We start from the raw sequence: 22,490 nt of genomic DNA on the forward strand, positions 1-22,490 counted from the left end.
CAGGGCTCCCACAATTTATCTTCTAGCCTCTTTCAGTGTTTTTCTTTATCTCTGAACCGGACCAGGAGGTTTATCCACCTTCATACATTCTAAAGCATCCAATATCACCTCTACTTTGATTGTCACCAACACATGATCATTACCTTCCCAAGTTCTCAAGGCTTCATGTCTTTCTCCGCTTTAAACACAAAGGAGAAGCATTCATTGAGTATCCCGTGTATCTCCTGTGGTTCCACAAATACATGTCTGCTATGGTCCTTGAACAGTCCTATTCTCTCTGTAGTTATTTTATTTGCGTTTAATATATATATTTTTTAAAAAGTCTTTCTTTGTTTTCTCCTTAATCCTCTCAGTCACAACTATTTCGTACTCTCTTTTCACCTTTCCGATTTCAGTCCTCAGTAAACTCCTGCCTCCTCGACATATATCCAGGGATTCCATTGATCCCACATGCCGGTAACTGAGCTATGCCTCTTTCTTTTTTTTTCTGGTCAAAGCCTCAATATCTATTTCTGCCAAACTTGCTCTTCACTCTCTAAGAAACATATAGACCTTAAATTCTGGCTATCTGACTTTTAAAGGCCTCCTACCTGTTGGGGTCCCTTTCCCTACAGCAAACCACTCCAATCAACTTCTACAAACTCCTGTCTAATTATTTCAAATTCCATCTTGCCCCAAATTGGAACTTGAACCTGCAGACCAAATTTTTCCCTCTGCATAACTATCTTAAAATTAGTAGAAGTATGGTCGCTGGTTCAGAAGTGCTTCACCACTGTCACCTGTGTAACCTGCCCTGCCCTACTTCGCAAGTCTATTTCGGCATTTGCCCCTTCTCGACTAGGACCCTCCATAAACTGCATGGGGACTCTTGCCTGAACACGCTTAAAAAATTCCACCACATCTAAACGCTTAACTCTGTGCAAGTCCCAGTCTGTTAGAAAAATTAAAATCGTCTACTGCGACACACCTATTGCTCCTCCATGTCTCCCGAGTGTTCCTGCATATTTGCCCTATAATTCCCATTGACTATTTGAGGGCCTATAGTATCACCTCAAATAACGTCATTACTCCCTTCATCACTAGATAATCCGTCAGTTATTTCATTTTTAAATGCAGCTGCATTATTCGCCTTGATCAAAAAAAGCCCTTCCCTCTTTCTATCATCTCTAAAGCACATGTCCCCTGGCACATTAAGCTGTGTGCATTAATTCCTGCTCCGTGAATAATTCTTTTCAGCGATTCAGCTCTGGCTATTACCTGCTTCTGCAGTCACTGCTCGGTTTAATGATGAACTTTCCTCCGGTTCCCAAGTGGAATGTTTAATGTCGTTCCCAATTTCAGCAGTGTTTGGATCTGAGGGAATGGAGATTTAAGAACGATTGTAAAAATGGAACTTTTAAATTCAGATATTCCTCAATAATTCTCAGTGTTCCACGTATTTCAAGAGGCAATAGCCTAGTATTACTTTCACTATGTTATTAATCCAGAAACTCACCGAACGTTTTGGGGAACTGGGCTCAAATATTGACACAGCAGAGTGTGAAATTCTAATTCGAGAAAACAAAATCTGGAATGAATAATGTTGTGATTGCAGTGAAACCATGGTGGATTGGTGGAAAAATACAAGCATCTGGCTAATTAATCTCCTTCAGGGAAGGAACCCTCACATTGGCTCGACTGCAAGTGAGTCCAGATCAATAGCAATGTGGTTGACTTCCAATCCCTCTGACATGGCCAAGCAAACTATCCAGTTTCACCAATCGCTTCGAAGTCTCAACAACAAAAGGAAACTGAATGCATCAACTGACATCAACCAAAGCATTGGGAAAGAAATGGTCCAAAAAGCTCTCTCAACTTACAAGTCCTCCTTACTAACATCTGGCAATAGTGCTAACTTGGCGAAAGGTATTTCAAAGATTAGTTGGCCAGTAGCCTATTTTACTTATGCAATCGACATTTGGAAACAATTGACCAGGCACCACTATTGCCATATTAGTTATGTCCTGTCCTGCTGGTTGGATAGTCCCAGAAGAGGTGGCAGTACAGCAGTTTACAATCGACAAGAAGTTGGCCTGAAAGTCCTCAGCGTGGACTCCAGTCCCATTCCATCGCATGACTCGGACTAAACGTGATTAAGGAAACCTCTGATGATCGTCACGTACCAGCCTCCCACACAAGATGAGTCAGTGCTGCTACATGTTGCACAATACATTTGATAAGCATCGAAGGTGTCAAGGATGAAAACTCTAAAATATGATTTGGAGATGCAATAGGGTTAGGGTGAGGGAGCCGAAAAACTATGTCATTTTCTTCGCAGCCTGCAACACATTATCAATGAGGATGAGCACCTCGCTAAGACCTTCCCCACACCTCCACTGCTCGCCCTTAAACAACCTCCAAACTTCAAACAGGTCATTGCTTTTACCAAACTGCCCGGCTTTCAGGACAACTTCATACAACCCTGTCATGGTAGACCCTGCAAGATGTGTCAGAGTGTGGACATGGATACCACCTTTACGCATGGGGACACCTCCCACCATGTACGTGGCAGGTACTCAGCCAATGTTGTCTATCTCAAACGCTGCAGGCAAGGATGCCCTGAGGAATGGTACGTTGGGGAAACCGAGCAGAGGCTAAAGCAACGGATGAATGGACACCACACAACAATCAATAGACAGGAGTGTTCCCTCCCAGTTGGAGAACACTTCAGCGGTCTGGGACATTCAACCTTGGATCTTTCGGTGACCATCCTCCAAGACCGACTTTGTGACAGGCAGCAGCGAAAAGTGGCTGAGCAGAGGCTGATAGCTAAGTTCGCTACCCATAGGGATAGCCTTAAATGGGTTCATGTCACATTACAGGTGACTCCATTGCACTATATATAGAAACCGATACTTGTGTATATATATATATATATATACACACACACACGCAAGCGCGTACACCCAGGCAATCGTACACACACACACACACACACACACACATACACACACGCACAGAGGCACTCCGATGCGCATACACACATTCCTAGTGACACACACACACCCACACTCACACATGCACCCTCTTACAGACTAAGATCCCTTTACACTCACACACACATTCTCTCTCCATGACACTCAAAACCACACCCTCCCCCACACACTCACACAAACATGCGTGCAGAAACATCTAATTTTTGGGGGTGAATTTGTACTTTCAGAGTTACATTACATGAATCCATTTAAGATTCTGTCAATTCATTTTTTAGATTATAATCAGTTTAAACATTATGGCACAGAGAGCAGCACACAGAGGTGTTAATACCCAATACATTATCTGGGCTGACGCCAATTGTTAAAGTTGACTTGAGAATGCAACTTTTAAACAAAAGTTTTGGGATTTACATACGAAAGAAGTGAAACTAACATGGTCATTCTAACAGATGATGGACTTAACAAATAATCAAGGTATTTTTCAATGTATAGATTCAGTACTTTACACTGCAAACTTCTTCTACAAATTCTGTCTCTTACAATCATGTACTCTACAATCACCTGATGAAGGAGCAGCGCTTCGAAAGCTAGTGCTTCCAATTATACCAGTTTGACTATAACCTGGTGTAGTGTAAGTTTTAACTGTAAAATAGATTGTTAGGGAATACAATATCAAACACGTACAGAGCCTTGGCAGTCGTACTGACGATCGAACTGTTCGGGTCCTAAAAGATCTTTGGGGTCCTGAAGGGAGAGGGTGACCAACCTCAAGTCGTTGTCCATGTAGGTACCAACGACATAGGTAAGAAGAGGGATAGGGATGTAAGGCAGGATTTCAGGGAGCTAGGCTGGAAACTGAGAGCTAGAACAAACAGGGTTGTTATCTGTGATTTGTTGCCCATGCCACGTGATAGCGAGGCAAGGAATAGGGAGAGATATCAACTGAACACGTGGCTGCAAGGATGGTGCAGTGGGGAGGGTTTCAGGTTCTTGGATAATTGGGGCCCATTTTGGGGAAGATGGGACTTGTACAAACAGGACATTCTTCACTTGAACCAGAGAGGTACTAATATCCTGGTGGGAAATTTGCTGGTGCTATTCGAGTGGGTGTAAACCAGCTCAGCAGTTGGATGGGAACCTGAGGTGTAATTGCAGTATACGGGAGGATGAGAGTAGGAAGGACAGGGATAGAATTTCAGGGTCACAGAAATATGCTGACAGTCAGCAAAGTAGTTCTAATACCTCTTCCTTGTGAACCTTAATCATACCTAGTCTAGTAGCCTGTATCTCAGTATTCTTCTTGACAACATTGTTGTTTTCTAGAGTGAATACTGTCGGAAAATATTCATTTAGTGCTTACCCTATCTCCTCTGATTCCACACACAACTTCCCACTACTATCCTTGATTGGCCCTAATCTTTCTTTCGTCATTCTTCTATTCCTTAAATATCTATAGGAAGCCTTAGGGTTTACCCTGATCCTATCCACCAACAACTTCTCATGTCTCCTCCTGGCTCCTCTGAGCTCTCTCTTTAGGTCTTTCCTGGCTACCTTGTAACCATCAAGCGCCCTAACTGAGCCTCCACATCTCATCCAAACATAAGCCTTCTTCTTCCTTTTGACCAAGATTCAATTTGCTTTGTAAACCACGGCTCCCGCGCTCGACAGCTTCTTCTCTGCCTGACAGGTACATACTTATCTAGGACACACAGGAGCTTTTTTTTGAATAAGCTCCACATTTCTAACGTGCCTATCCCCTGCTGTATCCTTCCTCATCCTATGCTTCCGAAATCTTGCCTAATCGCATCGTAATTGCCTTTCCCCCAGCTGTAACCCATGCCCAGTGGTTTACACCTATCCCTTTCTATCACTAAAGTAAACATAACAGAATTGTGATCGCTATCACTAAAGTGCTTATCTACTTCCAAATCTAACACCTGGTCGGGCTCATTACCTAGTACCCTCTCTCCCTCGTAGCCCTACACACGGAGGTAAAAAAAAACACCATTTCGACTGGGACAACACATCTATCCTGGGACAGGCTAAGCAAAGACATGCCAGAGAATTCCTCGAGGCCTGGCATTCCAACTACAAAGCAATAAACAAACACATAGATCTAGATGCCATCTATTAACCCCTCAGAAAACGAACAGGAAATGACATCACCACAAACCATAGGAACCCCATCCAGGAGAAAGATATAAATAGAAAGCAAGAGGCAACAGCTTCGCTTCACTTGGAGGTCACCACTGATGATGTTACCTCACCATGTAACGAAACGTCTGGATGCCAAACCTACAGCTCAGCGAGCAAACCTACACCTTACACCCCAGTACCAAATCTAATATGGCTTCACCCCTTGTTGGCCTGTCTACATACTGTGTCCTGAAGCCCTTCTGTACACACTGGACAAAAATTGACCCAACTATAGTACTCGTACTATAGTGTTCCCAGTCAATATTTGGAAAGTTGAAGTCCCCCATGACAACTACCCTGTCTCTCTCACTCCGATCGAGAATCATCTTTGCCATCCTTTCCTCGACATCTCTGGAATTAGTTGTAGGCCTATAGAAAACTCCCAACAGGGTGACCTCTCCTTTCCTGTTTCTAACTTCAGCCCATACTACTTCAGTTGACGAGTCCCCAAATGCCCTTTCTGCAACTGCAATGCTGTCCTTGACCAACAATGCCACACCTCGCCCTCTTTTACCATCCTCTCTGTTCTTACTGAAACATCTAAATCCTGGAACCTGCAACAATCATTCCTGTCTCCGAAATGGCCACAACATCGAAGTCCCAGGTACCACCCCATGCTGCAAGTTCATCCAACTTTTTCCGGATGCTCCTGGCGTTCCCATTTTCAGCAGTGTTTGGATCTGAAGCACTGGAGATGCAGTGTAAGAATAATTCAAAGATGGAACTCTTTAATTCAGATATTTCTCAAAGATTCCCGTCGTGCCACGTATTTCATGGAGGCAAGAGCCCAGTAGTATTTTCACTGAGTTATTAATCCAGAAATTCAGCGAACGCTCTGGAGACCTGGTTTCAAATCTGCAGCCTGCAGTTGGTGGAATTTTAATTCGATGCAAAATAACACACCTGACATGAAGAATCTACCGATGGCCATGAATCCATGTTCATTTGCTGGAAAAAAAAGGACGCTGCTGGCTAATTAATCTCTTTCAGAGAAGGAAACCTCATCTGCTCTGAACTGTAAGTGCGTCCAGACCTACAGCAACGTTCTTGACGTTCATACCCTCTGAAATGGCCTAACAAGTTATCCTGTTGCACTAATCACTTCAAAGTCTCAACAAAGAAACAAATCCAGATGGAACACCTGGCATCGACCAAAGCACGGGGAAAGATCATGGTCCAATAAGACTTGCCACCCTTCCAGTCCTCCTTACTAACATCTGACAATAGTGATAACTTTGCTGAAGTTATTTCACAGATTAGTCCGTCATTAGCCTAATTTTGCTTGCATATGTCCAGTCCCACTTGCAGGACAGTCCCAGCAGAGGTGGCGGCACAGTGGCCTACAATCGGAAGGAAGTTCACCTAGAAGTCCTCTGCATGGACACGAGTCCCTTACCATCTTGTGACATCAGATTAAACATGGTTAAGAAAACTTATGCTGATCACCACAACTGAGGAATCAGGACTGCTACATGTTGCACAACGTATGGGATAAGCGTCGAGCATGGCATTTACACAAAATGTACAATGGATGTGTGGGGGATTGCAATATCAAACACCGACAGTGTATTAGCAGTAGCACATTTGATCGACCTGTTCGGGTCCTAAAGATAAAGCTGCTAGAATGGAGCCATGGCAGATGGCGAGGGAACGATCAAGTGGGTAAAATACAATTGATTTCATCCTTATCACTCTGCTGAGTGCAGATGCATCTGCACAAGAAAATATTGTCAAGAACGACGACCGCATTGTCCTTGTCGAGACGAACTTGAAAACCATCCAAATTGTAATGTGGCATTGTCACCATGCTAAACGGGACAGACTTCAAGCAGATCTAGCGATTTCAGACTCGATAAAGCCCGGTAGGACATCATCAACAACAAAACCATCCTCCAGCAAAATCTGCAACATATTGTTGGGCATGACCCACACTCAAACCTTAAAATTAAGTGATAGAATCAAACTTGTTCAGTGGAATGTGCAGGAGAGTACAGCAGGAGTAGCATCTAGCATACATATAAATGTGGTGTCAACCTAATGAAGCTACAAAACACAGCTACTTCAAGGGAGGGAAGAGCAGGGGAGAATTGACTGGTAGATGAGCCTAGCATGAAAGGCAGTGAAACAGCAATGGCGGGAGCTTCTGAAAGTAATTCAGGAGACACGGCAGAGATTCAAACTGAGGAAAACTTACAATGGTATAGGTAGGTTCAGGAAACCACAGTGACGAGCTGTGGATAGCGTAAGAGCAAAACAGAGAACATATAATGTGGCGAAGGGCCGTGGGATCCAGAAAGATTGGAAAGCACACAAAGACAAACAGAGGGCAACAGAAAAGAAATAAGGAATGCAAAGCTTAAATATGAAGTTCAGCTATCCGGTAATATAAAGGAAGACTGCAAGGGTTTCTTTAGATAATTTAAGGGCAAAAGAGAGGGCAACGTGGACGCTGGGCGGCTGGGAACTGACGCTGGAGAGATAGCATTGGAGAACAAGGAAATGGATGAGAATGGAAATATTTATTTCGCGTCATGCTTCACAGTGGAAGACAGGTAAATATCTCAAAATTTCAAGAGAGGGAGCAGAGCTTTGTATGGTGACCACCACCAACGAGAAGGTGCGAGAAAAACAGAATGGCCCGAAGGTGAAAAAACACCTGAACAAGATGTATTACACCCAATAGTTCGAAGGGAGATATCTGCAGAGATGGTGGAGGTGTCAGTGGTGACATTTCAGGAATCGCTATAAACAGGAACGTTCCTAGAAGGCTTGAAAATCATTAACGTGACACCCCTGTTTAAAAGGGGAGTAACACAAAAGAGGAACGCTTGCTGACCAATTAGCCCATCTTCGGGCCTTGGTAAGCGACAGAAATCCATTGTGAAGGATGAGATTTCTGAGTATTTGGAAGCACATGGGAAAATAACAGAAAGACAACATGGTTTCATCAAGGGGAAGTCATGCCTGACAAATCTGCTGAAATTCTTTGAGGAAGTAATGACCAGGTTAGACCGAGGAGAGTCTGTTATCTAACTTGTGTTCAAGAAAGTCTTTGATAAAATGCCTCACAGGAGACTACTGACTAAGATGAGGGTCCATGGTATCAGAGGTAAGGTGCCAGTATAGATAGCAGCTTGGATGTGTTATGAAGTTGAAGGTGTGTACTTTACAGCTAAAAGAGAGTAAATGCTGTTTTGCACTGAGAGCTGACAAGCATCTGTCATATGACTAACTCGCTGAGTGGCTTGGAAAATTGAAAGTATGCAACATTTGGCTGTGACATAGGGCTGTGATGCTGTTCGTTGCTGTTTTGACAACAATCCGAATTCAACTAATCAGCTGAAATTATGCACAAGGATACGAAAAGACAATCGTGTTTGACTTTATTGTTTTGTTAACCTCGAACCAATGCGACAATCTGATGTTTGGAGATAAAAAAGCAGGCAGTTTAATCGTCAGGCAGAATATTGACATGGCAATTGCCATTTAAAACAGTCTCTGTCAAAGGTACCTCCTCGCCTGAAACATATTCGCAACAAAAGAAGGAAGACGACTCAGGGAGAACTTTAATGTAATTATAATTAGTGTTTTATTGGAACAGTATATTGTTATAGAGATGGAGGCTGATAATAAGCAGTTAAGAGATGTGGTTAGCTGTTCTTCAATGTGCACTCATAGAGTTAAAAAATAACTAGATGCCTTTTTTTTAAAGATTGGATTTTGGAGTTCTGTTTTACTCATTTATTAATAGATTGCGAGTGATGGTGAGTTTTTTGGTGTTTGGTTTAATTAACTGAGGGGTTCACCACAATGTCGTTACAGCTGTCTGGCAGAAATCTGAGAGTGAAGATTAACAGATACTTCTCAGGATGGCAGCAGGTGACAAGTGGTGTTCTGCAAAGCTCAGTTTTCATGCTACAACTTTTCATTTCATACCTTAATGATCCAGATGAAGGAACCGGGATTATTCTGGCAAAGACGACAGTGGAAACAAAGATAGGTAGATGCACAGGTAGCATTGTCGGGGCGGCTGCAGAAGGATTTGGACAAAGAAGTAACATACAGAGTAAAACTTGGAAAAATGTGAGATCATGCACTTTGGTCGGAAGAATAGAGGCATGCAGTATTTCCTAAATGGACAAAAAAAGTAGAATTCTGAAATGCAAAGGGATTTCTAGCTCATAAGTCCATCAAGGTAAACTTGCAGGTTGAGTCAGTAGTTAGGCAGGCAAACACATTGAAGACAATTGTTTTGTTTGGGCTGGAATATTAAAGCAGGGATTTACTTCTGAGACTCTATAAAACTCTAGTCAGGCCACATTTGTATTGTGCACAGTTTTGACCCCCCATATCGCAGAAAGGATATATTGGCCCTGGATAATGCACAGAAAACATTCATGAGAATGATCCCAGAAATGAAAAACTTACCATATGAAGGGCGTTTGCGGACTCTGGGTCTATACTCGATGGAGTTTAGAAGGAGCAGGGACATATTTGAAACATACAGAGACTAGCCAGAGTAGATATTGGAAAGGTGTTTCCATGGGCAGGAGAGACGAGGCCATGACACCACAGCCTTATAGTAAAGGGACACCTTTTAGAACGGAGGTTAACTCGAGTGTGTTGAGTCTTTGGAATTGATTGCCACAGAAGGCTGTGGAGGCGAGAACATTGAGTGTATTTCGGACTGAGATAGATGGGTTCTTCAAGTCGATCAAGATTTACGGCTTGAGAAAATTATCTGTCATGTTTGAATGGTGGAGCGGACTCGATGGGCTGAATGTATGTCATTTGGTTTTATGTTTTTATGTCAAGCAACATAATCTGCAAATGGTAGATAGATATAAGCGATCCCATAAACAATGGATCAGAAGTGCCACATGCAGTGAATGGTGTTTTTACGTAACAACTCATTGCAGGAGGAGCCACAAATGCCCCCATCCTCAATGATGGAAAAGAGCAACACAGTTGAAAACGTTACCCATTATTAGCATCCTTGGGGTGACTCAAATAGATTTGCCACTAAAAGATGGCAACAGTAAATCCAGGCTAGGAATTCTGCGGCAGGAACTCACGTTCTGACTCCCAGAAGACTGCTTAACACCTCCAAGGCGGTACTCAGGATGGAAGCAGCATCTACAATGCTCACGTATTCCTCTTGATTTGCATTACATCCACAAATATCTGTCTCTCCACCACCAACATTCAGGAGAACGGTTTGTACTACTTACAAAATGCACTACAGAATTCACTAAAGATCTTCAGACAGCACCTTTCAAACCCACGGCTGCTTCCATCTACACGAGCATGGGAAGCAAACATATGGGGACAAGACAACGTGCAAGAATATGTCCCAGACAATCACCATCATTACTTCGAAATGCATCGCTGTGCTTTTACTGTCAAAATGCTGGAAGTCCCTCGCTATGGACATTGTGGATCATCCACCTACATACACACTGGAACTAATCAAGAAGCTGTTGCATCTCCACTTTCTCAAGGGCAATAAAGCCCGGCCAGTAAATGCTGGCTCAGTCAGCCACCCAGTTTCCCACGAATAACTGATACAAATATAATGCCGAGGCACAGTGCCTTTCCCGGATTTAATACCAGATACGAATCTATGTCCTTTGTGATTTTCCTGAAGAAATATTGACAGCAGTAATTGCTGCTGCTCGCTATAACTGAAAGAAAAACATTCACCAGCAGATCTTTTGCCTCTGCAGTAATTGTACTAAACGAGTGGGGACAAATTCATTTAAATCCCTGCTTGTGAGGCGGTCATTTTATTTTCAGATCCTACATTCTCTGTGGCATTTGTGAAATGTTCTCAAATGAATGTGGGAATGAGACTATGATTCGGAGATTAGGATTCGATGTGTCCTTTGAGTAAATGACAGTACTGTGTTAAGACCAAGAAATGAGAGACTGAAACTTTGACAGTGTACTGTAGCTGGGAAAGTGAATTTAACACCACATAAAGAAACAGCTCAGCCCAACACGTCCAACTTGCATTTATGAAATGGATGCAGTGAGGATGGGAGTAGAACATGGTGACTCAAGTGAGTGCAATGTAGTGACAGTGAAAAATGTAATATAATATCTTAGGACAGTGGGATGCAGTGATTAATGGACTGGGATGTGTTTTCTGACATGAGACGGACATCAGAACAGATTGCAGAGTGATGTAGTTACTACAGTGAGCATGATACTGTTGTTGAGGGAAGTTAGAAATGTTCACCAGGGGAGTGTGAGGCATTGAGTAAGATGTGGTAGAATGTAGGAACTAAAGCGAATTGAATTTCATGGCTTAAGGGAGAGGAGTGCTTCGACTGAAAGAAGTTGGAGGTTATACCTTGGAAACCAGCATCATATTTCTTTGGATTGTTTCCTTTCATAATTAAGACAAGGAGGCGCTTTCACATTGCCAATCATTCCGTGCTGCAGTGGCTGATTGTTATATTTTATTTACATCTTCTCTGAGAGCAGTGACTTCCCAACTACATTATGTTCTCTTCCTCTTTTCAGTTAACTCGGATCACTTTTGAATATTGTATTTCAAAAGTTTTCAACCACTCAGTGATTGAAAGTTCAAACTATTTCTAAAGTCATTGGAATGATATTTTCTTAGTGGAGTGAGACACCCCAAAGTTTCCCTTGTGAGTAACGTAAAAAGAGAACTGTACCTGTGCAGTAGGCAGTACAATAATGCAACGCCTTCAATTCATAAACAAAGTAACTGCTGCAGTTTTTGATCTTTATCTCATGGACCCAGTGACATTGATTTCTTTCCCAGTTTATACAAACTCTCCTGGTCACTTCCCCATCGGCCATGGTTGGATGAGAACCTGTAATAAGGTTGATCAGTATTGAAGAACGTAATCAATGTGAACAGTGCTGGGCAGTGAACATCTGTCTAATAAATTATGAAATTACCCTGTAACCACGCTGTTCCACGTGTCGAGCAGTGATATGGTTGGACAACCACCTCTGGCATCTTCCATCCACCGGAGCTGAAACAGCAATCACAGAGAAAGCTAATGAATGGCAATCTGCCATAACATCATACCCAATTAAAGATCCTTGATGTAACCATACTTCCCATTCCAAAGCAGGTTAACCTTCCTCAGAGTCTCATCATAGTCATGGACCCATAGAGGTTGAGAGCATATGTAAAAAAAAGTCCTTTATCTCATTGTGTTACACCAGTCAAAAACAGTTTGAAAACCAAATTTTCAACGGCTTTTCCATCAACCTTCTTTGCTTTAGCATCGTAAGTACCCATCTAAGTATCTTTGTAATAACGTGAGAGGTTTTCACTTAGTCATCCTCATGGACAGTAAGCGCCAGATTACCATTATCTCTGGGCAAAATCATTTTTCCTCATATGCTGTCTAAACCCATTACCCTAATTTTATGCCTCCTGGCCATTCATGTCTCCATCAAGGGGGAAGAAGAAAGGATATTCCTTTTGAGCCTATCTCTCAAAATCATAACTTCTTTATGCATTTTAATCATGTCGCCTTTCAATCACCTCTGCTACAAGGAAAACTGAAACGGTTGTTTACATCGGTTTTCGGAAATTAAAATCTATAGCCCTTTCAACGGCATTTTAAATCTTTCCAACTCAAGCTACATTTTCTTGGAAATTTCTTCCAAACCATCTCCTGTACTATCACAATCTTTCGATATTGCATATTCCAGAATTTCCCACAGTACTTGGTGTGAGGCGTGTAAAAAATGTCGCCCAACTATTGCCCCGCCTGTATTAGCCTTTGAAATGTCCGTTCCAGGAAGGAGTGGTGAAAAGCATTTTGGATTTATTTGAGTTTGCATTTAATATACTCGTGACTGACAACAAGTTCAAAAGATACAGAGTCTGGATGGGAAAGATGACAATCAGACATAGAGTCGGAGTGGCATAAAGATGTACAAGTCAGAAACAGATACTTTGGTCCAACTCATCCATGCCGACCAGATATACTAATCTAATCTAATCCTATTTGCCAACATTTGGCCCATATTCTGACAAATCCTTTTCATTTGTATAACCGTCCTGATGGTTTTGAAATGTTGTAATTGTACCAGAATCGATTACTTCCTCTGGCAGTTCATTCCAAACAAATACCACCCTCTGCGCGAAGAAGTTGCCCATTACGTCTGTTTTCAATCTCTTCACTCTTCACCTTAAACCTATGCCGTCTAGGTTTGGACTCCTCGCCCCAGAAATAAAAAAAAGACCTTGACAATTGAAGCTCTGCATGCCCCTCGTAACGTTATAAATTCTATCAGTTTACCCCTCAGCCACTGATGCTTATGGCAACCAACATCGGGAGGAGCATCGAGACCTCAGTCGATCTATCTCTACTGCAAATTTCATCTGTCTGCTAATCTGCCATATTTCCAAATTCGGATGTAAGTCTGAATTCTTGTACACTGCATGTCTTTTGACACGGATGCTGTTAGATATCCTCGGCCCTCTTACGTTCTTATAAACAATTTCCGAACTGCAGTTTCTCGCTGATCAATGGAAAGTCTGAAAAAAAACATAGTGCAGGAAATAGGGCGTGTGGCCATAAGGGATGATAAGATGTAATCACTCCCAAGGATCGTTCCTCGTCATTCAATATGATCATGATTTGTTTGACATTCGTCATGTCCACTTTTCCTGCCTTTTCTTGAAACTCAAGATTCTCATACTCATTAAACATCTATCCATCTCAACTTTAAAAAAGATACAAGACTCTTCCCCCAAAGATCACTTTAACAAGCTATTCACACACATCTGAGAAAATAATTCTGTCCTGTTTTAAGTGTCAAATGGATGCCCCTTTAATCTTTTTGTATTTGTTGTGACATTAGATTCGCCCATGGTTGGCAATATCCTCAAAGCATTTACCCTGTCAAGCTGAATAAGAACTACATGCATTTCAATGAGATTACCTCTCAATCTTCGAAACTATGGCGAGTCCTGTCCCAATTCGTTTAACATTTGCTCATTAGAAAATCCCGCCTCATATCAGATAATCTTGTTAAACGACTCTACACTGCCTCGAATGAAAGGATACATCTCCAGAAAGAATGGAATCAAAACTGCTCACAGTACTACTGATGTTCTCTGACCAGCAACTTGTACAATTGCAATAAGTCTTTCCTTCATTTATACGATAAACCCTTGATATAATGACAGACTTTCTGACCAGACTTTCTGATTACCTGCTGTCTCTGTTTGCTTGCTTTCTTTGTCTCGTTCATAAGAAAACGCAAGGCCGATTGTGTTGCAGCTTACTGCACCTATCCCTCCCCCATTTACATTATTATATGATCTAACTTCCAAAGTGCTCAACTTCTCATTACACTCAATTTATGCATTATTATCCACTTCTTTAACCTGACAGATTAGATAGATTACTTGCAATGTGGAAACAGGCCCTTCAGCCCAACAAGTCCCTCCGAAGAGTAACCCACCTAGACCCATTCCCCTACATTTACCCTTGTACCTAACACTATGGACAATTTAGCACGGCCAATTCACCTAACCTGCACATATTTGGACAGTGGTAGGAAACCAGAGCACCCGGAGGAAACCCACGCAGACACAAGTAGAACGTGCAAACTCCACAAAGACAGTCGCTCGAAGGTGGGAATTGAACCCAGGTTTCTGGCGCTATGAGGCAGCAGTGCTAACCACTGTGCCATCGTGCCACCCATTAACCTATCAATATCATTCTGTAAACTCGTTGCATCCCCTTCACAACCTGTGAGGCTCAATATGTTAATCTCCTCCTGTTTAAAATGCCTCCTTCTATCTAGATTTATCACCAATGGCCTTACTATGGCGCTATTTTGTTCGACATCCAGAAGCAGTTATCGTTTCTCCTGTGTCTCTCTGAGCCCTCTTGATCGGAGCCTATTTACATTGTTACACATCCGACCAAATCCATCAATACCTGTCATGAGATAGCCTTGACATATCCTTGACCTTATTTAAAGGTAAGTGTAAAGTGTGGCGTGGCAGATGTGATTATATTGGTCAAATTGTCATGGTTTGAGCAAAATATACATTTTTCCCCACACCAGCATTAAAATACAAAAACTTGGCATGACTTTAATTCTATCTAAATACTTGAGAAAATAATTATATATTAACGATGACTCATCAACTGTTCCAACGTAGTACCATTTCAGAAATACATCCTTGAAAAAAAAGCAAAGTCAGGAAGCGGACTACCCGTGTTTGTGAATTTTTCCAGTGCAGGACAAAGCACAAATATAGCAGCAGAATGAGACCTCATTCTTTTTTTTCTGCAGCAGAGAGAGGGTTGTGTCTTCAGTTCCAATTCCGAAAAGCCCAACTCCAACAACTGACAGCAAAAACTAAAACACTATTACTGTGTGAGCCAGACTCTCACGCTCATGCTTCTTTTGTCCACTTTTATGAAAGAACCAAAACTATTGAGTCTTCTTTACATGGAATAGATTATCGTGGTAACGCTAACAACACTTGTTTCCTCGAGAAATAAGATGGAACAAATCCTTCTTAGAGGCCATCCTGTCACAATGTTTAATCAGTTACTTTTCCACCTGATGGTTCCGACTTCACCCAGTTCCCATCCATGCAGACAAACAAAGGTCGTCTCATGATGAAAAGCACATTATCCATCTTTAATGGATTATTGCAGGTAGAAATCTGTATTACCTTTTGAATCGATACCATCCGTGTTTAAGGTGCACATCACATTCTGCTTTACCAGTACATTCATAATTACGGCAATTCAAACTTCTCCAGGGCTGTACCAACACGTTGTGAAACACACACGGGTCAGTGTCTCCAGATTCTGCAACTGTGTGACAAAAAATGTTTAATTGTGATATTCAGCACTGTTACAAAACAAGAGAGACGTATTATTCTCTGAATCACAGAATCATGAAATAGTTCAGCATTAAAGAGGCCCCTCAGTCTGTGAAATTGCATGGCAAAGAAAAAATCACTGATCCCATTTCCCATGAATTGGCCAAAGCATTGAGTTCAATGACGCCACAAATGCTCATGGAAGGAACTTATGAAAGTCGTGAGTTTACCCATTTGCAATACTTTCCCAGACAGTCCATTTCAGACACCATCTACACGAGACGATGGGTGAAACTCCCTTGAAACTTCCTGCACTTCAGCATAAAAAAGTGTGCCCCCTTGCTTTTGAGCCGTCAAACCAAGAGTACAACTGATTTACATTCCACACTGGAATTGCCCTCATAATTGTGTACAGTTGCATCAGATGATGTGGAGGTGCCGCTATAGGACAGGGGTGGACAAAGTTAAAAATCACACAGTACCAGAATCATAGTCCAAAAGGTTTACTTCAAAGCACCAGCTTTCAAAGCGCTGCTTCTTTGTCAGGAAACTAGTGGGGCAGGCTCATAAGACACAGAATTTACAGCAAAAGGTCGCAGTGTCATGCAATTAAAACGATATATTGAGCAAACCTAGATTGCTGTTAAAATGTTCATCTTTGTTTGGTCCGGTTGGTTAATATGTAAGTCCCAGAACTTCTATTAAGTCATATTCTCGAGATAATCTAATGTTTCATCGAAAGAAAATGTGACATCTCAGCTCAGAGAATATATTAAAGGTCTGAGGTTAGAGTATGTCTCTGTCACACTCTTGAGTCAGATGTTCTATTTCCAAAGTAGGAATTTGTAAACTGTTACATGGATTGACTGCCTGCAAGCTGTGAGTGTGGTGCTGGAAAAGTACAGCAAGTCAGGCAGCATCCAAGGAGCAGGAGAATCGCCATTTCCAGCATAAGCCCGACATCATGAATGAGACTTGTGGGCTGGGAATGCTGAGAGGTAAATAGCAGGGAAGTGGGGCTGGGAGGAAGGCAGATGAGAAAGTGTCAGGTAGATGAAGCTGTGAGTGAAAGTGATAGTCGGAGAGGAGGGTAAAGCATACAGGTGGGAAGGAAGATGGACAGGTCAAGATGGCGGTGCTGTGTTGGAAGCTTGGGATTGGGATAAGGTGGGGGGAGGGGAAACGAAGAAACTGATGATGTCCACATTGATCCAGTGTGGTTTCTGTGTCTCAAGGTGGAAGATGAGACGTGGTGAGTGTTTGGTGATGGAGGAGGCCCAGCACTTACGTGTTTGTGTGGAGTGGGAGGGGGAGTTAAAGTGTTCAGCGATGGGTTGGTGAGGTTGGTTGGTGAGGTTGACCGAGAGATGTTCCCTGAAATGATCCACAAATTGTCCTCAGTGAAACGTCAACAACATTATCTGTATCGGATACAGTAGATGACGTGTGTGGAAGTACACATAAATTTCTGACATGTGTAAGGATCCTTTCAGGCTTTGGATGGAAGTGCGTGTTGGGGGTGGGGTGACCTTGCGAAGTGCAAACCCTGCACCCTCTTGCGGAACGTTTCAGAGAACATCTCGGTGACACCCACACTAAGCAACCCCACTGCCCCGTGGCTGAATAGTTTAACTTCCCCTCTCACTCCGCCAAGATCTGCAGGTCCTCGGACTTGTCCATCACCAAACCCTAATCTTCCAACACCTGAAAGAAGAACGTCTCCTCTTCCAAAATGTGAAACTGCAGCTGCACGGGATCAATGTAGATTTCACCAATTTCCTCATTTCCCCCTCCTCACCTTAATCAATTCCCAAACCTGCAACCCAGCACCGCCCTCTTGATCTGTCCATCTTCCTTCCTATCTGTCTGCCCCCGCTTCCTCCCCGACCTCTCACTCATACTCCCACGTTCACCCACCGGTCACAATCCCAGCTTCCTCTCCCAAGGCCGACCCTTCCCCCTGTTAATCTCTCAGACTCCCACTCCGGTTCCCATTCCTGGTGAAGCCTTATGCCCGAAACATCGATTCTCCCGCTCCTCAGATGCTGCCTGACCTGCTGTGCATTTCCAGCACCTCACTCTCGACTCTGATCTCCAGCATCTGCAGTGCCCACTCTCTCTTGCCTGCAGGCCATGTGATTTTTCAGCAAAAATTCAATGTGCCTGCAAATACATTGTGGTTTTGCTCAAAAAGCACACGCCCTGCAGGCAGTCAATGCACACAGTCAATCCGTATAACATTTCATAAATCCTACTTTAAGGAGTTAATTACAGGAGAACTGTGCCTGCTAACAGGCAGTCCATGCCAAATGTAACAAGAAACAACGAGAATGCTTTTTATACGAAGGCACTTTGCAGATTTGCTGTCATTTCGATGAAAGGACTTTAAAACAAAAAGTCATCAGTTTGTCACTTCTGAGACCAAAATATGAAAATCTGAAAAGATCAAACAATAGGACAGCTCTGAAGAAGCAGCGAATCCTGGAAATGTCAGTTGGTTGAGGTCCTGTCCTAACATTAATCAGTTAATAGCGAAGTTGGGTGGCAGGCTTATGCTTACTTACTTGAGAGGTCTAATATTTGGTACTACGTGGAATAAATTCTGAACTGTTGTTTCAGTATTTGATTGCCCGCTAGATTTCGGAATAAGTAGCCGAATTAAAGATATTTTCTTGTGAATTGCCCACAATAAACTCATGGCTGATCTGAGGAATAAATCCATCGACCAGCCATTTGCTCAAATTCCTTCATCCTTTACATCATTCAGACACGGAAGAAAAGCTGTCTCCGATTTAAAAACAAAACATTGATCCAGCATATACTGCTGTTTATGGAAAAGATTTCAAAAATTCCACCAGCCCTTCTGCCTGGAAGTGCTTCCTAACTTTTCGCCAGAACTGTTTAGTCCCAATTCTGAGACTATGCTCCCTATTTCTAGAATCTCCAGTGGAAATAAATGATATTTCTTTATTTTCTTTCTTCTGTTAATATTTGAAGACTCTGATCAGAGAAACAGGCCTAATTTGTCCATTCACTCCAGAAGTCTATGTGTCATTCCTATAACCTATAACCGACATCATTATCCCTCCAAGGACAGTACACCTTTACAAAGACGTGAATCCTAGATCTACTCACATTACTGTCAGTGTGTGATTCTTTACTCAGAAAGTAGTTGGAGCGTGGAAAATTGAGCAGATTCGCCAACTTTAAGGGATCGTTGGATAGATATGCGCAAGAGATAACCTAGTGTAGGTTAGATGGGCTTCAGACTGGTTTCACAGGTCCGCGCCACATCAAGGGCTGAAGGGCCTGTAGTGCACTGTAATCTTCTATGTTCTAAGTTCTATATTCTATCTCTCCGAACAGTCCACACCTCCTCTATTTCTACTACATGCTTAAATCCAGCTTCCCTCCTTTTTTGGAATGAGTTTTCCTCCTGACCCGTATCTTATTTAGTGAGACATTAAAATGTTAGGGTCATAAAAAAAATGAAGCACACCAATCAGCCAATTGGACATTTTGCTATCTCTGCCGTTCACTACAATCTCGGCTGATCAGATATTTCCACTTACTTGCTTTTTCCCATGATCCTTGTATTCTCTCATGATTAGGAATCTGTCATCTCAGCTTTAAATAAACACAAGCACCCTATAATCCTTTGGGCAAACATTTTCAAAGTTGCACAAGATTCGCGTACTCTGTTCTGTTGTCCTTCATTCTAAAATGAGCAACTTCACATTTTCACACCTTCGAATCCATTTGCAAACACTGCTCCCACTGTCAGAGCAAAAATCTTTCTGCTAAATTCCAGGCTGGATTTGTTCTTGCTAATCTTATGATTATAAGATAGAACCATATAATCAGGGAATAAAGCAGCCCAGAAGAGTCCTTCGGGCCACTGAGTTTGTATTGCCTCAATACACCAATGACACCTATCCCATACTCGACTCATAGCCGTGAATGTTATGACATTTTAAGTGATCATGCAAGCACCATCATTCACCATCTTGGTGAAATGGTTCTTCCTCGAATCCAATCAAAGCCACTTTAAAATTATGACATCTCATTATTATTTCGACTGGTGGAGACGGAGGGAGGAGGGAGAAGGTTGCCCATGTATATCAGCGTAAATACTTACTCGAAACTCTTGACAATTTTCCTCAGAATCTTTTGGACCTCTATCAGGTCTTTTTTCAAATTTCTCTGCTTCAAGGAAATAGACAAACACATGCAGCTTTTATTCATTGCTAAGATGCTGCACCATAGGCAACAGGCAGGTGAATCTCCTTTGCACCCTATCCAACACAATCACATCGCATTTTAAGTGTGGTAACCAGAACGTCGTGCAATATTCCCGCTGTGACGAACCAAAGTCCTGCCCTTCTCCAATGTGCAACCCTTGCTCTTATAAACTATGCCAGGATTTAAAAAGGCACGAGTTATGCATACCTCCTTAACTATCCCAATGCGTTCTCTTTCCACTTTTAGCGACCTGCTTAGGAGCACCATAAGTCCCTTTATTGCTCCGAGTTATCTATTTTCTTGACATTAAGTATTCGTTTGGCATTGTCCTTCTTTTTCCAATTCGAATGTCCTTGCGCTTCTCAGAGTTATCTCCAATATGCCACTGACGTGTTTACGTGACCAAATCCAACCATTACCCCCACCCCCCAACTACCACAACAACATCAGCTAGCACTGCTGCCTCAAAGCACCAGGGACTCAGGTTCAGTTTCAGCCTCGGAGACCAGTCTGGTGAAGTCTGCTCATTCTTCCCACAACTGCGTGGGTTTCCTCTGGGTGCTCTGGTTTACTCCAACGGTCTAATGGTGTGCCGGTTAGGTGGATTGGCCTTGTTAAATTGCTCCAGAGTATTCAGGAGTGTTGGGTTAGCAATGAAAAATGCCAGTTTACAGGAATAGGGTCTGGATGTGATACTCTTTGGTGTGTCAGTGTGGACTCGAATGGCATGCTTCCAAACTGAAGGGATTCGATTATTTAAAAAAAAACATAATAGACAATCAAGGAGTCGTACTGATCCATGCCGTATGTCATGGCACAACAGGATCCTGTCAAGCAACAGCTTTCAATAACTACACTTCAATGTTGAGCATCCTGCATTGAAATAAATGCAGGTTAATTTATCAGAGGGAACAAAGAGATTGATGAAGGCAGACTGGTGCATGTGAACTATATGGACTGCATTTAGGCGTTTGAGAATTGCCCTCATCATCAACAGGTTAGCGAGATTAGATCTCATGGAATGCAGGGAGAACTGGCCATTTGGATATGGAACTGGCTTGATAGTAGAACACGGAAGGTGTTGGTGGAGGATTGCTTTTCAAACTGGAGGCCTGTGACCAGTGATATGCTACAAGAAGGGGTAATGGGTCCACTGTTTTTGGTTACTTATATAAATGATTTCGATGTGAACGTAGGAGGTATAGTTACTAAGTTTGCAGATGACACCAAAATTGGAGCTGATGTGGACAGTGAAGATGGCTACCTTAGAGTACAAATGAGGAGTGGCAGATGGAGTTTAATTTAGATAAATGTGAGGTGCTGCATTTCAGAAAGGCAAATCAGAGAAGGACGTATTCATCAACTGGTAAGGTCCTGGAGCGTGTTGATGAAAAATGAGACGTTGGAGTGCAGGTTCATAGTTCCTTGAAAGTGGAGTTGCAGGGAGACAGGATATTGCAGACGGCATTCAGTATGCTGTCCTTTTTTGGACAGAGCATTGCGTACAGGAGTGGGGAGGTCATGATGCAGCTGCACAGGACATTAGTTCGGGCACTTTTGGAATATTTTATGCAACTCTGATCTACCTCCTAGCAGAAGGATATTGGGAAACTTTAAAGGATTCAGATAAGATTTGCAAGGATGTTGCCAGGGTTGGAGGATTTGAGCTACATTGAAAGGCTGAATAAGTTGAGGCTGTATTTCCTGGTGCATCCGACGCTGAGGAGTGACTATGCAGAGGTTTAAAATTGATGAGATGTATGGTTAGGGCAAATCAACAAGACATTTTCCCTGGGATGGTGGAGTCCGGAACTAGAGGACATATGTTTAGAGTGTGAGGGAAAAACATTTACAAGGGATCTCAAGGATAACTTTTTCATGCAGAGGGTAGTGGGTGTATGCAATGAGTTGCCGGGGAAGTGGTGGAGGCTAATCCAATTACAACTTTTAAAATAAATCTGGATGGAAAAATGAACAGGAAATGTTAAGCGGGATATGGACCAAGTGCTGGCAAATGAGATTAGATTAGCTTAGCCTATCTGGTCCGCATGGATGAGTTGGACCAAAGAGTCTGTTTCCATGCTGTAGAACTCTATGACTTTGTGACTACATTATTTCGGATATGATGTGATAGAATTTGAAAAGGAGAAAATCTCAATCAAATATACAGTCGCTGTGAGTCACACCATTCAGTTAATTCATCTCACCTCTGTTACTCACCTTCT

At 42.4% G+C, this 22,490-nt stretch overlaps 1 protein-coding gene across 1 annotated transcript in view; it reads right to left on the reverse strand.

Annotated features, from left to right (window-relative positions):
* Positions 1–22,490, reverse strand: part of LOC122552416 (uncharacterized) — a 55,542-nt gene that overhangs the window by 13,691 nt on the left and 19,361 nt on the right. Inside the window, exons 6-9 of the mRNA XM_087976555.1 lie at positions 15,871–16,015; positions 12,108–12,184; positions 11,858–12,019; positions 1,258–1,353 (exon numbers count right to left, since the gene is read on the reverse strand). Coding sequence (XP_087832681.1) covers positions 1,258–1,353; positions 11,858–12,019; positions 12,108–12,184; positions 15,871–16,015 — 480 coding nt within the window. The remainder of the gene's footprint in view (positions 1–1,257; positions 1,354–11,857; positions 12,020–12,107; positions 12,185–15,870; positions 16,016–22,490) is intronic.

Source organism: Chiloscyllium plagiosum, unplaced genomic scaffold (assembly GCF_037043375.1).
Source record: "Chiloscyllium plagiosum isolate Xiang-an unplaced genomic scaffold, Cpla_swu_hap1 HiC_scaffold_29, whole genome shotgun sequence".
In the NCBI taxonomy this organism is placed as follows: domain Eukaryota; kingdom Metazoa; phylum Chordata; class Chondrichthyes; order Orectolobiformes; family Hemiscylliidae; genus Chiloscyllium; species Chiloscyllium plagiosum.